The sequence below is a fragment of the Cyanistes caeruleus genome, chromosome 1 (assembly GCF_971803275.1).
Source record: "Cyanistes caeruleus chromosome 1, bCyaCae1.hap1.1, whole genome shotgun sequence".
Lineage (NCBI taxonomy): Eukaryota > Metazoa > Chordata > Aves > Passeriformes > Paridae > Cyanistes > Cyanistes caeruleus.
Genome location: NC_141701.1, coordinates 147815346 through 147831252, shown reverse-complemented (window position 1 = coordinate 147831252; position 15907 = coordinate 147815346). Strand labels below are relative to the sequence as shown.

Below are 15907 nucleotides of genomic sequence, written 5' to 3'. Positions count from 1 at the left end.
AAATAGGATTTGAGGTGAGATGAACTTCACTCGGTTTGACAGCAACCGAGTCACTCTGGGGCTTTAACATTAGAGAAGTGTGCAGGATCGTGTCTCAAGTGGCAATGGTCACTTTGCACATCAGATTTATTAATATTTTGCAGCAGTAAAATATTCCTTGAATAACATTTCATGAACAATCTCAAAGGAATGAAAGGAGCAATAGAAACTGCTAAGATTAATTGAATTTCTAAGGGATTTTCTAGGGTAATGATTAGAGAATTATAGAATGACTTGGGTTGGAAAGGGCCTTAAATATCATCCAGTAATCTGAGGACTTTTAAAGTCAATATCTAGCTTTGAAAATTGTTCTAGGATGTGTTCAAAATTTTATGATTTCTTCCTACCCTAATATGCAACAACACTGGCTTCATAATATCAATCCTGACAAATTTGGTGGCTTTCTAAACTGGGGTTACAGGATCTCATCTCTGCTTTCCAAAGAGTGTGCAGAAACTGAGAAAGGCTTTTGTAACACCAAGACTCTTCCCATGGCCCTGAAGTTTTCTGTGCTCCAGCAGCAGGTCAGTGAGAGCCTGTCCAGTGCCTCAGAAATATCTTGAACTAATGGAAAGTTGTCCAAAGGGGCTCTGCCTACTGTGTTTATGAATAGGAGCTACAAGGCAAATTAAACTAGATGTATCCCATGTTTTTTCTTTTGGTAAAGCAGGGAAAGCCAACAACAATGGTGCAGTAACTGTGACTATTGACTTTGCCCCATGCCCAGAAGTTTCTAGACCATGCCTTCACATTCCTGTGCTTTCCTTCCATGCTCTCCTTGCTGTCTCTCAGGTTGTGCTCGGTACATTCATTGTTGCCTGGGCAGTGCTGAAAAGTTTGGAGGAGAAACCTGGTGGAACCTGAGAAAAACCTGCTACCAGATTGTTGAACATTCCTGGTTTGAATCCTTTATCGTGTTCATGATTCTTCTGAGCAGTGGAGCCCTGGTTGGTGTAGCACAGTTTCATGTATTCATGAAGGATTTTTGGCTTTGCTTTGCACCCAGAGAAGTTGTTTTTAATAACAAAGTGAATATCTTAGAGCTCATAATGAGGGAAGAGTCTTCAAATAGCAGTCGTTTATTCACCATTTTAATTATTGAAAATCTGTTATTGATATTATTAAAAATTATTAGAGAGCATGAGCTAAGCTAAGAATATATGAATCTCAGAAGGTTTCTCTTCTGGTTGTATACTGGATTTTTCTCAGGAAGTTATGTCACAATTGTGAAACATTAAGGGGATTTTATACCATTAAAGCAAACAAATGACTCTTAATACTTGGAAAAAAAATATTTAGTTCTCTTCAATAGATAAACTTTACGATATAAATTTCTAAAAATATGTATTGTCCTCCTGAGATTTCATTGTGCAGGAAGGATGCATCCACAGGGCTGTATTATATAGAGAAGAAGAAGACACAGGGAGAATTTTATCAGCTGGCATAGATTTGAGTAACAAATGGTGTTCAGATCTGTATTAAAACAAATTGGATGATGAAGGGATTTCAGTGTTGCTTGACTTTAATTGTACTAGGTTAATCTCTGATTTTTACCATCTATCTATATCTATTATGGTTTCAGGCATTTGACGACATCCATATACATAAGAGAGAAAGAATTAAAGCGATATTGTTATTTCTTGACAAAATGTTCACTTTCATTTTTGTCCTGGAGATGCTCCTGAAGTGGGTGGCTTATGGCTTCAAGAAGTATTTCACCAATGCCTGGTGCTGGCTGGACTTCCTCATTGTAGGCGTGAGTTCAGCCTTTGTTGTCCCTACACAGCATTAGCAGCAGAATCCCTGATAATTTTCTGGATGTAAATGTCAGACAGTGCTCTTTATTGCACTCCAGGCACTGAAAGCATGGTTTGGTTTGTTGGTTGGGTTTTGAGTTTTTTTAATGGAAAAAAAAGGAAGCAGATGACAGGACACTGCTAATACTTTTCCTTTTCCTTCCCACTCAGATCTCCTTGGTAAACCTCTTTGGCAGTACCTTTGGCCCCATGAAATCTCTTAGGACTCTGCGAGCTCTGAGACCCTTGAGAGCGCTGTCACGGTTTGAGGGGATGAGGGTAAGACTGAATGCAATCTAAAGCTTGTCAGAACTGATGAGCACATAGCAAGTTTGTAACTCATCACTTCATGTCTTTATGAAGCTCACACGTTCACCCAGAGATCAGTTTAGGAACTATAAAATGAATTTTTAAAGAGACCAATGGTTGCAATCTTCTGTACGTGGACATTCCTTACGGACTTTCCTGGAGTGATTGATCCAAGTGCTGTTGAAACTAAAACTGGCCTAGGTGGAACTTTGTTCCCTTGCTGCTCATTCTCATGTTCCTGTCTTACTGAGGCAAGAATTACGTCAAGAATAAGAACTGTGAGCACAATTATAATTTTTGAAATCTGATAGCAAGCTAACTCAGAGGAGTCACATCAATTTTAAAAGTTTGTAATGGATGGATTTACAAAAATCTGTAGCCTATTAAAAAGTATTTTACTCAAATTATTGTTTCAAATAGAGTTCTTTTAGAAAACAAAAGTGTTTGTCTCTAGAACACTAGACTTTATTTTCCCATCAAAAGAGCACATTTATTTATTATTTTTTACTCTGGAAGTAAGATTGAAAATTCTGTGGGTGCAAGCTTGACACTGTGAAGACAGAGAGAAATATCATTAAATTAATTAGCAGAATGTATCAAAATTTCCATGTCTGGAGTAAATTTTGACATTGAAACAGGGGATGTCATACTTTCTGTCTTGCTATGAAGAATGTGTGTGGCAGTCTCCAAAAAACTTCCACAAAGCCTTTGAATTTTTCTGCTGGTCCATCAAGTTTTTCTTTGCTGCCTGACAGATGAGTTCACTGCCTTCACTGTGAAAACCAAAGAAATGTTCCCACCATTCCCTTACCCAGTTTTTTGAAGCAATATGTTATGTCTTAGCATACATTTAAAATCTGCATGGACACCTTTGTCTGGTTGTGCAGCACCTAGCACAGAAAACATACCTGGCTTATGGCTGTACCCAAACACAACCATAATCCCCTAAAAATAAATGAAGAAAATTACTAGTGGAGAATTATTTCTGGTGTCCTTGTAAGAGCTGCTTTTGAGAGTCTTAAAAATAGTCCTCTGCACTAGTGCTCATGGATGAATACTTCAGAAATCTTGTGTTAAAAAAGTCTAAAACAAAGAAACAAATGGGTTATGTCCTATTCCAAAAAACAAGGGAAAGTAAAAAAAAAAAGTGAGTGGGTTTACTTAATAGTAGTAGTAGTAGTGTCTCACAGAAGACCAAGAAGTATCAACTATTTCTCTGAATGCCTAGCAGATACTAAAGATATGTTCAGCCGTGACTAGTATTTACAAGGAAAACGTCAGGTTTTTGTTTGTAGAGATGATTAAGTGACTGCTTACAGATACCTGAGCTCATCCTTTTTCTGAAGCCTATTTTTCTCTCCCTTTTCATCCAAGGTTGTGGTCAATGCCCTCCTGGGAGCCATCCCTTCCATCATGAATGTTCTCCTCGTCTGCCTCATCTTCTGGCTCATCTTCAGCATCATGGGAGTGAACCTCTTTGCTGGGAAGTTTGGGAAGTGTGTCAATATGACAGATGAGAATTCCAAATTAAGCAGTGAGATCGATAACAAAACAGACTGTGGGATGTATAACAACACTGGAAAAATATTCTGGGTCAACGTTAAAGTCAATTTTGATAATGTTGGCTCTGGCTACCTGGCTCTTCTTCAGGTGGTAAGTGCTGCTTGTCCTCAGTAGCCAGCACCCTGTCAGATGGGCTGGACCTTTCACCAGTTCCTAACTCGTCTCTGAGGGTGATGCAGGCAGTGAAATATCCTGCAGCTTGCAAGGAAATATCCTTGTTGCTGGCTGTTCATGCACAGAAATGGGAAGAGCGGGACAGAGGAGACCCTGCTGTGATTTTCCAGGTGATAAAGGAACATTTGGTGGGCAAGTGCTGTTGCAGCTCCCGCCAGTTTCAGGATCCCGAGACCCAGAGTCCATCTCAGAAGGAATTCTGGGGAAATAGAGACCTTTTCTGACAAAATGTGCATTTATTCAGCCATGAGGGTTGCATGGCCTTTATTCCCATGCTGATGAAGGTCTGCTCTGTCAGAATCCTAGGTTAAAGTGTTCTGTCTCCCCCTTGAGAGCTTTCATATCCTAATGAGGCTGAGAATGCCACACACAGCAGCAGCAGCCAGGGCTCGGTGTTTTGTGCATGTGAACACAGCAAAGGCTCTTCTCCAGTCAGCATTATTCAGATATTGCAAATTATGGGAAGATTTTTAAGGTCAAGGTTCAACACATTTTTCCATAATCTCTCATTCCAGGCAACATTTAAGGGTTGGATGGACATCATGTATGCAGCAGTAGATTCACGAGAGGTCAGTCACTGTATTCAAACCATATTTTTTGTGAATGCTACTGCTTTCTGCAAATGCAGTATTTGTTTTGCACTTCTACATCTGCTGTTTGTCTGTGCTAAACACTACCAGTAATTATTTTCTGTCAGATGATGTAAACATTTAATCTGCAAATGACTCATAGTATCCTAAAGCTCCTCTGTTGCAATGGGGAAAGGGTTTCAGCTCTTGATCCACCTGCTTAAAAAGAACAAAGTGGTATGAATTAGTAAGGAAATAAATTGAGATGTAGAGGATGTCTTAATTTTCATCAGGAATTCAAAGGAACAAAAGAATTTTTAAGGTATTTTAATATTATAATATTGCTAATATTATATATGAAAATATAAATCATATATAAAATATGAAAATGCTAATAGTAGTATTTTCATATATTTATGTGGTTTTGTGTGTGTGTTTTAATTTTTTTCTTATTTTTTCTTCAATTAAAAAAGTTATTTTTCTTCCAATTTTGTTTTTATTCATAATAGCCATCACAGAAGTTTTAAAAGAACAACATATCTAGGCCAAGAATTTTAATGACAAGGGCTTGGAATTTGACTTCTGCATAGTTGATTTTCCACGTACTGAAAAGTTCACAGCTCCTGTTCTTATTGGAAGGAACTGAACTGGTGTTTCTTCAGTGCTTGTGAAAATCATGTCAAGAGTATTCAAACAAAATTTTGTGTTATGCACTCTTGCTAGTTTTAAACTATATCACTTTTATCACAATTAGCAGTTAGAGTGTAAATCTTAGCTCCTCCTGGAATCAATTTTTGAGAGGAGTTTCAATATGAAGATTATTCTCAGTTGGGCCCACGTTGCTGTGTGTTATTTCTCAAGTTGCTTCTGATTCTTGCAGAAAGATGATCAGCCAAAGATGGAGAACAGTCTGTATATGTATCTCTACTTTGTGAACTTCATCATCTTTGGATCTTTTTTCACCCTGAATCTCTTTGTTGGCGTAATCATTGACAACTTCAACCAGCAAAAGAAAAAGATAAGTGTATTGGTTGTGCTTTAGAGAACAAGGTCCTGCACATGGAATCTAAAACTTCTATTGACATTTACCAGAATATTAATAATTAAATTGCAATAAATAATTTTCTGCTTTCTTTTCCCCTGTAACCTGAACACCTAGATCTTCCCCAAAAATTTCACAGCCAATTAAAATTTCACTCCTTTTGGGGCACTCAACAGTTTATCTAAAAAGTGGTCTGCTAGAGATGCTGTGAGGAGTGACTTGGATATTCAGCAAGCCCAGCACTTGGGAAGGAAGGGAAAGATTTGATCCTGTCCATGTTTTTTGTCTGCATGCCTTTTGAGTGAGCTGAGTTTCACACCAAGACTTCTACTCTTGTGAATGGCTGGTTTGTGCCACTGACTTTTCGGACATGTGATGTGAAAAGAGCCAGTAACAGCAAGGTGTAAAAAAGGAAGGAATGCCCATTTCCAGAAATTTTAGACATTTTAAGTATAATGCTTTTTCTTCTCACCAAATAACAGTGACATTTCTTTGTATACTTAGGTGGGGAAGATATCTTTATGACAGAAGAACAGAAAAAATACTACAATGCAATGAAAAAGCTGGGATCCAAGAAACCTCAAAAACCCATTCCAAGACCCTTGGTAAACTGAATTCTTCACTGATAAAATGCACTGCAAAAATGCAATTTAATTCACTGAAAAGTGCATGTATTTATATATTGCATATATATTATTCCTGTTATCTTTACATTGATACACAGTGCTCTAAAGTCAGTTCCACACCAAAAAGTTGACTGAATTATTTTACAGGTTAAAAAATTATTAAGTTCTCTTCATAAATATTACTGGCTCTTATATTCACCTTGGAACTGATAAAACTCCAGGATGGGAAGGGATTTTTAATACCATTTTTGTACTCTGCCTTTCTCTAGTTTCTCTGATTTCATTGTTGCTGAGTGACTTTGAGACATAAAAATTGGAAATGTTGGAAACATGTAAGAATGGGCACTCCTTATTTTCATAACTGGTGTCAAAAGTATATTTTTTTCCCCCTCTAGAACAGATACCAAGGTTTTCTTTTCGACATTTTAACATCCCAAATGTTTGATGTTGTCATCATGGGTCTCATCTGCCTCAACATGGTCACGATGATGGTGGAAACTTATGAGCAAAGTGAAACAAAGACAAACATCCTCAGCAAAATCAATATACTCTTCGTTACCATCTTTACTGCAGAATGTGTGCTGAAATTGCTGGCTCTAAGGCAGTACTATTTCTCAAATGCCTGGAACATATTTGATTTAGTTGTTGTTATTATGTCACTTGTTGGTAAGTAAAATTCTCTTGAAAATTATTTACTATATTAATTATTATTCTTTTTGGAGTGGAAAAAAGTAGTTAATTTTTTTTTTTAAACTGCAAATAGTCATTTAAATGTAAGTTGTAATACTTACATGTATTACTTACAATGTAAAGTCTTAAGGAAAAAATAAGCAACCAGCCTCAAAATGATACTAAATAATATTAAATGAGTTTTAAAACAATTCCTTTAGGAAAAGTGTGTCTATATTTTCAATGGTTCTTTAGGGTTTTTTTGGTCTCATCTAAAATACAGAATGAATAACCCATCATAGCAGTATCACATTACATGATAATTTCCATTGTCACAGATTTAGCATCAACTAAAATATTCAATCCAATCAATTATTGGGTTTTGTCATAGGAGTTTTTGACAGATGACTGAAATATACAGAAAAATAGGAATATGTACAGAATAGGAAGACTGGAATTAGATTATAGCCTGTAGAATCCAGTTTCTGGAAACTCAGGCATTGCTGACTGAAAATAAGGGACACCACTTTGTAACACCATAGAAAAGATCACCAAAAATGTTTGTTTGTTTGTTTTTAAGGGATTGCAGTGGAGGAATGGGGTAAAGAGCTCTGTTGCAAATTGGAGCTTCCTGCCAATTTAACTATTCCCAGGGCTAGTACTGCCCTAGCAACAGGCATTTAGTGGAAGAAGGATATTTCATTTTACTATGACTCATGTTTTGGGTCAGTAAGATTCCAGTAAGACTATGGCTCTTTCTTGAGAAATTAAATTTCTGAATTGTAAATACAGAAAAAGTGTATCCAAAACAGCTACACTTATAAAAGTCAAGCCTCTTTTAGTGCTACTAGATGCCATTTACTTCATTCAAACAAAGGAAAAATAACATCCATATGTAGTAGCTCTGTCCCTGGATGAACCAAAAGCCATTGTAGAGTAGCATGCATAATTTCTATGTTCATCACTGTTTGCTTCTACATATCATGCCTATATTATCTAAATGGTAACCATGACATTGCATTATATCTTGTTTTCTTAGTTTAGCTTTGTAGTGTCAGTATTTGAAGACAAATGTAGAAGGCAACTTGAATCTGCTGAAATATTCATATAACCAGAGTCAAAGAAAACCATCAGTCTTCAAAAGTCACCTGATACAGATATTTGAAGTTGTGCACAAAAAATTCCTTGTCATCTTCAGTGCAACAGGGACTGTCCTCTGATGGCTGAAGAGTGTAGTCCATAATTACTGATTTCAGCAACTATTATTTCAATTCACCTTCTCCTAAAAGTCGTTCTGGTAGGGCTTAGCAAACAGATCAGATAATTTTGAGCTGTGAATATGTTATCATTACAGCCTCTTTACTAGTTAATAAAAAATATGACATTCTAACAAGTTGTTATCCTCTCCTTTTCAGCCTTGCTGCTTTCCAGCATTGGCAAAGCCTTTGAACATTTCTTACCACCCACACTCTTCAGAGTCATTCGTTTGGCTCGGATTGGCCGGATCCTGAGACTCATCCGGGCAGCCAAAGGAATTCGAACTCTGCTCTTTGCCTTAATGATGTCCCTACCTGCCCTGTTCAACATTGGCCTCTTGCTGTTTCTGGTCATGTTCATTTATGCCATTTTTGGCATGGCTAACTTTGCCTATGTGAAGATGGAAGATGGCATTGATGACATGTTCAACTTCCAAACCTTTGCTAACAGCATGCTCTGTCTCTTCCAAATCACCACATCAGCTGGCTGGGATGGTCTTCTCAGTCCTATTTTAAACACTGGGCCACCATTCTGTGATCCAAACATAAATGGTACCATCGGTGAATGTGGCAAACCTGCCATAGGTATTATTTATTTTGTAAGTTACATCATTATATCATTTCTCATTGTTGTAAACATGTATATAGCCGTAATTCTGGAGAACTTCAATGCTGCCACTGAGGAGAGTACAGAGCCTTTAGGGGAAGATGACTTTGATATCTTTTATGAAATCTGGGAGAAGTTTGATCCTGAAGCAACCCAGTTTATAACTTTCTCTGCACTTTCAGACTTTGCAGATGCTCTGCCTAAGCCTTTGCGTGTACCAAAACCAAACAAAGTTGAACTCACAGCAATGGACCTGCCTGTGGTCAGTGGGGACAAGATACACTGCTTGGATATCTTGTTTGCTTTCACCAAGAGGGTGTTGGGAGATTCTGAGGACCTGGATACTCTGAAACTACAAATGGAGGAGAAATTCATGGCTGCCAATCCATCAAAACAATCCTACGAGCCGATATCGACTACGCTCAGCCACAGGCAGGAGGAAGCGTCGGCCACGGTGATCCAGCGTGCCTACAGGAGTCACCTGCTCCAGCGCTCCCTCAGACAGGCTTCCCACCTGTACCAGCACACAACTTGCAGCTCTGACACTCTGGAAGATGCTGCTCCAGAAAACAAAGGACTCATTGCATCTATGCTGCGTGCTTATTATAGTAGGAGTCCTAACAGGTCTGAAACTTCGTCCTCAGTGTCCATCCCTCCATCGTATGACAGCGTCACAAGAGAGAGTAGTGGCAATCTTGTGGTTGAAAATGGAGAAATAACAGGCAATCAACAATCTCCAGACATTAAGTAGTTAATTGGTGACAAAGCTGTTAAGAATATTTTTAAATTTTCACAGGAGATATTGTAAATACATGTCAGTGGAGGCAGCCTCCCTATGAAACCAGGTCTGCTGATGGTGATCAGTTAATTATGGCAGCTGAGAATCGTGGCCTTTGGCTCTGCTGTGTTCAGTTTTCTTCAGTTTTTACCTATGCAGAGAAAGGTTTTGGATGTGTTTGATCAATGGCATCTTACTGCAAAGCAGGTCCCCCAGTACCTGGGTGCTGTGACATGTTCACAGCAGTGAAAGGCAACCTCAGCTGATACTTCCCTTGTACAGGAAGCAGAGAAAAGTCCAAGCACCAGTGGATATTCTGGAGTACAGGAAATGAATGTTAATATGTGTATAAATTGAGGAATGGAAAGGAGATAAAGTTTACTCCGTTCCTAACTGACTCTATCATTATAAACCTGTTTAGCAAATCTCTGATGATTTTTTGAATACTTTATTTTTTATGTTTGGGTACAGATGTGCCACAAACAGAGACCCTGCATGATCCACAGATATTCCACAGTGTAGTGGACTTCTTCCCATGTGATCAATTTACAGAATAAACCATGGCATGTACATTATCATAGTTGTGTTACTGAAGTTTAATGAAATAATAAATACAAATATTACAGAAGTCATACTGAGCAGAGCAAAACCTTGTTTTATGTTTTGCCTGTAAGGTTTGTTTCTTTTTTTTGACCTGTTTTCCTCTGGCAGTGAGGTGAAGGCCGCTGTACCATCAGTCACCCCGTAAAACTTTGTTTATTGCAAACTTTCCTCAAACTTCTCCTAATGGTTGAGTTTTGTGTTCAAATTCATTCTTGATAATTTGTTAGAGAAGAGATACACAAATAACACTGGCTGGAAATTGGTAATATCACCTCAGGCACTCCCTTAGACATCAGAAACCAAGGCTGGGGAGCTCCACATGGGAGCCACCAGAGGTGTCTGTGGTTGTAGTGATGAACATCATCTACGGCCCTGGATGTGTCCCTTGGGATAGGAGCCTTTCTCCCTCCTGCCTGTGTTTCTCTGATGGGAGAACCAGCCTTCTCTCTCCTACATAGGTTAGAAGAAACCAAACTATGAGTAATGTAGGCAATCAGGAAATCTGGGTTGAAGTACTTGGATCTGGGGTTAATGAAAGACTGAAGATGTAATCACAAATTCTACTTCTCATGGAACCATGTGTGCAGATGGGCTCTCATGGTTTCTCATCTCACCACATTTTCCTTATGAAGTCCTTTTTCTTCATATCCTTATAGCTCAGGCTTCTCAGATAAACACATGTCCAAACACTACTTAATCTTTTGTCCTTTGTATATTTACTTTGGAGGTACGTCCAGCACCTTGCTGTCTAAGAACTGTTGTGTTTTTCCCTTTGTCTCATACAAGATGTAGTCACAAATTACCCCTGACATTTTAATTTCTTACATACACTAGCATTTTTAAGATGCTTTTTATTTTTCTTAGTTGCAAGGCTGCAGCTCTGTGATCACTGTTGGGTTTGGCAGGTTCTGGCAAGGCTCGAGTGAGATTTTCCCTCCACACAGATTTCAGCCAGAAGAGAACCCAGTGATTGAGTGGGTCCTGATGTGCACTTGTTTGCAGCCTGCAGCAAGTTTTCTTCTCTCCTGAATGCCCCTTCTCTCTGGTAGCAGTTATATTCTCATGTCTTGTGTTGCTTTCCTCTCCTGTGTTTTCCATCTCTTCAGATTGTGAGCTTTTTGGACAGAAATTCTCTTTTACTATGGATGGTAAATTACACCTGATAATGAGACTCTGTTTTCAGTTAATATTATCTGAATACTGATGCAAATAAAAAATATTTATAGTACCTTTTAGTTTCATCTGTGGTATTCCTTTAGCTTCTCCCAGCCATTCCTAAAATGTAGCACCTTTAATTAGTTTTGACTAATACTCCCTCAGATTTTAAGGTAGGTGTACAATGAATCTGTGTTATACCAGAAAAGTCAACAGCTCTTTGCCTTTAGAACCCAGGGGCTCTATTCCTTCAAATAAAAAAATATATCTAACAACTATAAAAGAATTAATGAAATTAAATGGGTTTATTTGGCTAAAATTATTTTTAACCTCTTTCACAGCATATGAACAACCACAGCTGAGGAGCTGACTACATGGCACTGGTGGGATGGTGTTCCCCAGCTCCAGCCTGCTCAGTGTCAGCTTCCCAAGATGTGCAGGATGCATTGAGGAGCAGTAATGAGCCACATGCATCATTCTCATGGATTTGGGGGTGCACAGAACAGCCCTGGTACCATATCCTCCCAGGAGATTGTATTAAACACATCCATGCCTAAATGTGATGACACTCATCTCTGCCAGTTTGTGTGCCAGGAAGAATTTTTTTTACTGTCAGAGAAGTTAATTGTTGGTCAGATTTACACAAGAATTACTGATGTTCTCTCTGGAAAGGCCACCCTGGAACAGAGCCAGAGCTCCACCAGTGCAGGAGATGCCAAATTCCATTTGGTACCCTAAGGGAATTGTTGGTTGGTGTAAGAAATTATAAATACCCTCAAAAAACCCTTGGATTTTATCTTCTGCAGAAACTCTGAGTAAAGGTGATACTCTTTGAGGGAAGACAGTTGCCATGTTCTTTAATCACAGAATCAAAGAATGGGTTGGGCTGGAAGGGACCTTAAAGACCACTCAGTTCCACCCCCTGCTATGGGCAGGGACAACTTCCACGACCCCAGGGTGCTCCAAGCCCCATCCAACATGGTCTTGAACACTTCCAGTGATCAAGGGAAAGCCACAGCATCTCTGGACAGCCTTTGTCAGGGCCTGTCCCTACAGCAAAAATATTTAATGCCAAAGATGAGCCTACCCTCTTTCAGTCTAAAACCCTGATAAAAAGTGTCCCTCCATCTTTCTTATTAACCCTCTTTATGTAATGGAAGGCCACAATAAAATCTTCCAAGCCACAAGGAGGTCCCAACCATTTGGGAGATAAAATTATGAATACAAGCACAGCAGTAGAAAATGTGCTCTTATAAATAAATAATCTTCCAAATCCTTCTGCTTCTCCTCTGAGTCTCTCAATTTTGGATCCTACTGATGTCCTTACAAACATCGTGCTTTCCTATGGTGGATGTGTAGCACACTGCCTTATTTCCAGATGGATTGCTTTCCTTTTTTTTTGGTCATTCAGAGCAATATTTAGTGTGATTTTAGTCATTATTTAATCCTGGCTGCATTAATAGCGTGGTCTTTTCAACACTTACATCTTCTATAAACTATATATCACTTAAAATTTTACCCCAAATGATTGCATTTTTAAAGACATTATTAATACAGACAAAAGGAAAAAAAAAATAAAAATTGAGGCCTGAGAGCTTTTCCCTCTGACAGCCCATGAGAAACACAAGCTCAACAACATAATGTATCAGTTTGTTCCTTTGACAGTGATGTGGAACAATGAATACATGAATGAATGACATGAGAACATCTGTACCTCTCCATAGTGAGCTTCATTCTACCACCTAAAGCACACACATTTTTCATAGGAAATCAAAGTAATGGAAAATCCTTGAATAATTGCAAACCAATCAAAAATGTTAACAGGGATGGAAAAAAAAATAAACTAATGAAAAAAAAAGCTATTTTCTTCAGGACATGTTCCATAAGCTAAACTGACTTTACCATTGAGACTCATTAATTGAACCACGTGAATAATTTAGTTCAGCGTTTCTCAACTCTTGGGCAAATTGATGGAGCAGCATGAAATTCTACTTGTGCTTGAAAGAAAGGCAACATTTTTTTCCTCTCATTCACCAGAGATCTTTGCAATCCAACAGCTGTGAATTAAAACTCGATCATGTGCTGGGAAACAGTACTAGGATGAATAAAAATGTGTGATATGAGAAGACATCCAAGTTTAGTGTTTTCAGCCTGGAAATAACAGCTGAGATGATGCATTGTAACTCTCAGTAAATAAAACAGGTGGGAAAACATGAGGAAGGGAGAAAAATGTTTAAAAGAAAAACAGAATAGTCAGGGGAAAATTAATTTTTAAATTAGAGGTGGCTTCTGTTCGTTGGAGGATGGATTCACTAAACTGTTTTTAGCAGGAGCAGAGAAGCCAGTTTGACAGGCAGGTAAATGATTTCCACAGCACTTTTGAGGGGATCTGTGATCCAGCAGGCCCCTTAGTTCCTGCTCAAAACCATTTGAATTTAATAAAATTAAGACTGGGATCTACATCTGGACAGGGAAACTTGTTGAATGCTTCCTCCTAGTGGTTTTTGATCAAAATGACATTTTCAAAGTCAAAAAAAATTAAAAAATAGTGGGGCATGTGTCTCAAGTACAGTGAAACCTGAACAGATAAATAATTGTTAATACTGTAAAAGTATTACAGTATTAGCAGGAACTATTAACAGGAAGCAGAGAGCTTAGAGGGAGGGGGAGGAGGGTGGTTCTAAAAGAAAACTGCAGTTTAAAGTTCAGAAAACAAAATGAGTGAGAATTTCCAGTGTAAAAGAGAGTTAGACCATGAATAGGAAGCTGAACCAGTAATAAGCAAATCATTGGCTATATAAGAAAGAAGAAGAAAAAGTAAAGAAGATGTGAGTTTGATTTAAAATGGGGCAGAGATGAGGGTTTGGACAGCTTTAAATATTATCTATCTACATATATTATAATAATCAGGTAAAAAATCTTAAATTTTGGTCAATGTGGGGCCCTATTCTCCTTGGCAAACAAGGAGTGTTTGAATGGAAATGTGAGTAAATCCATGGATGGACACAAAAGGGAATTAAAACAATGGAGCTGGGGTCCAGAATAACCCCTTTGCAAAAATCCTGTTGAGAACTGGCACATGAACCTGCTGATCTCTCTCCAAGGATTTTGTGAGAATCTGTAAAATCAGGAAAGGTTGCAGGAGAGAAAAAATCCACAAAATCCAACCTAAATGTAATACTTGCATTAGAAAAGGAGGTAACAAGCAGCTCAAGCAGAGACTTGCTGATCTGAATTAAGTATATTCCAGGGCTGTGGGACACATTTTGGAGGGAAATAATCAAAGATTTGAAGGAAAGTGTAAAATTGAATTTAAAAAATTTGAAATATATTTACTAAGAAATAAGAATGTGGCAAATCTTATGCTCTGGTGTCCACAGAGAATGTAAAGGGGCAGAGCATGAAGTGCTCTGCTGGGGGCCAAATGGAGATGTACTTTCAGAGGATGGAAACAGCAGATCCCTGTGGAGACCTGGACCAGCTACTGAAACAGAAGGGTTGGGATGTGTAACGTGGTGCAATCCTGAACAAGAGAAGTGGAAGTGAAGATCTGTCAGCTGAGACACAGCCCAGGGTGGGTAAGGAGGCACTGGAGAGGCTGCACCTCTGCACACGAGCTCTGAGGTGCTCAAGGAAGATTCATATGAAACAAACAAGATTTAAAGGGTTTCTACAATGGACAGGAAATTAGAAAGCCTTTAGAAATAAAATTGGAATCCTGGTTTCTTCAATCCTGCAAAATGAAAGTTGAGAAATGTGTCTGTTCCTGAGAGGGGAATAAATGTGAGGGTTAAACCAGAGTATTGAGCAAGGTTTATTTTGAACATCAACTAACCTCCCTCCAAGGTCTATAAAAGGGTGCAGTTTGCAGTTTTCCTTTGGTGAGTTTTCCCTGTGGAAGCTTGCCATGATCCCATGGCTGTGGACCAGGCCTCTTGCACACAGGAAATCTGGAAGATGCATATGGAAAATTTGTCATTTGTTCCCTATTGGTTGTAAAGCACAAGTTCCCCCACAAGAGCAAGATCCAATACTCCAATATGTGTCTGCTTATCCCATCAAGGTGATTGAGATGGTCCCTGAGACTTTATATATTTATATGTTTTGGGAGAGTAACACCAGAAAGTGGAAAGATATTTTCCATTATTTTAACTAAAATGAACTGAAAAGTCAGATCAGTGCTGAAAAATATTTTAAAGGTGGGTTTGGTTTTATTTGACTAAAATAATTTGTTCTGCTGGGGTTACAGCTCTTGACCTGAGAACATCAAAGAGAACATTTTCCATCTGGTAATTTGTTTCCCAGTTAATCAGGCTCACAATTAAAATCATAAACTTACCTTTCATTTAAATTGGCTTGACTTTAGTGCTAAACCACTGGTTCTTGATACACCTTTAATGCTACAATAAAATCTTATTTAATACCTTCAATGAAAATGTTACTTACTATCACTTCTGTATTTATTATCTTCATGTGAGTGGAAGAAGCCATTAAAACCTCTCACAGAGGCATTTTCTCAACAATCAAGCAACATTTTTGCTCTTGTCAACACCTTCCTATATCTAACAAACCAATAACACAGCAGAATTTGGCATGGTGGTTATAGCCAGGTTGTTATACAGCCAGTATTCACCTCCTTGGATGGAGCTGAAGAGCAGGAACCAACAGTTGGGAGCTTAATTGGGTGTGGCAAGGAAAGGGTTAACATGTTCATCCATCAG

At 38.4% G+C, this 15907-nt stretch overlaps 1 protein-coding gene and 1 long non-coding RNA gene across 4 annotated transcripts in view; one reads left to right on the top strand and one right to left on the bottom strand.

Annotated features, from left to right (window-relative positions):
* LOC111925518 (sodium channel protein type 5 subunit alpha-like) overlaps positions 1 to 10060 on the top strand; it is a 32247-nt gene extending 22187 nt beyond the window's left edge. Inside the window, exons 19-27 of the mRNA XM_086866223.1 lie at positions 832 to 986; positions 1622 to 1795; positions 2007 to 2114; positions 3519 to 3797; positions 4397 to 4450; positions 5331 to 5472; positions 5997 to 6097; positions 6514 to 6784; positions 8203 to 10060. Of these exons, the coding sequence (XP_086722349.1) occupies positions 832 to 986; positions 1622 to 1795; positions 2007 to 2114; positions 3519 to 3797; positions 4397 to 4450; positions 5331 to 5472; positions 5997 to 6097; positions 6514 to 6784; positions 8203 to 9401 (2483 nt within the window). The 3' untranslated portion in view covers positions 9402 to 10060. The remainder of the gene's footprint in view (positions 1 to 831; positions 987 to 1621; positions 1796 to 2006; positions 2115 to 3518; positions 3798 to 4396; positions 4451 to 5330; positions 5473 to 5996; positions 6098 to 6513; positions 6785 to 8202) is intronic.
* A 43-nt stretch (positions 10061 to 10103) lies between these two features.
* On the bottom strand, positions 10104 to 15863 carry LOC111925599 (uncharacterized). 3 transcript variants are annotated; one of them, XR_002862317.2, is made up of 4 exons: positions 15526 to 15863; positions 15022 to 15136; positions 11261 to 14919; positions 10104 to 11170 (listed from the first exon to the last, which is right to left on the bottom strand). It is a non-coding gene; the product is annotated as an uncharacterized LOC111925599 (long non-coding RNA). The 3 variants fall into 3 exon arrangements; XR_015279884.1 differs by having other exon boundaries at positions 11261 to 11306; positions 15526 to 15846; XR_015279885.1 differs by having other exon boundaries at positions 10104 to 11145; positions 11261 to 11306; positions 15526 to 15846.
* Between the last annotated feature and the right edge of the window lie 44 nt (positions 15864 to 15907).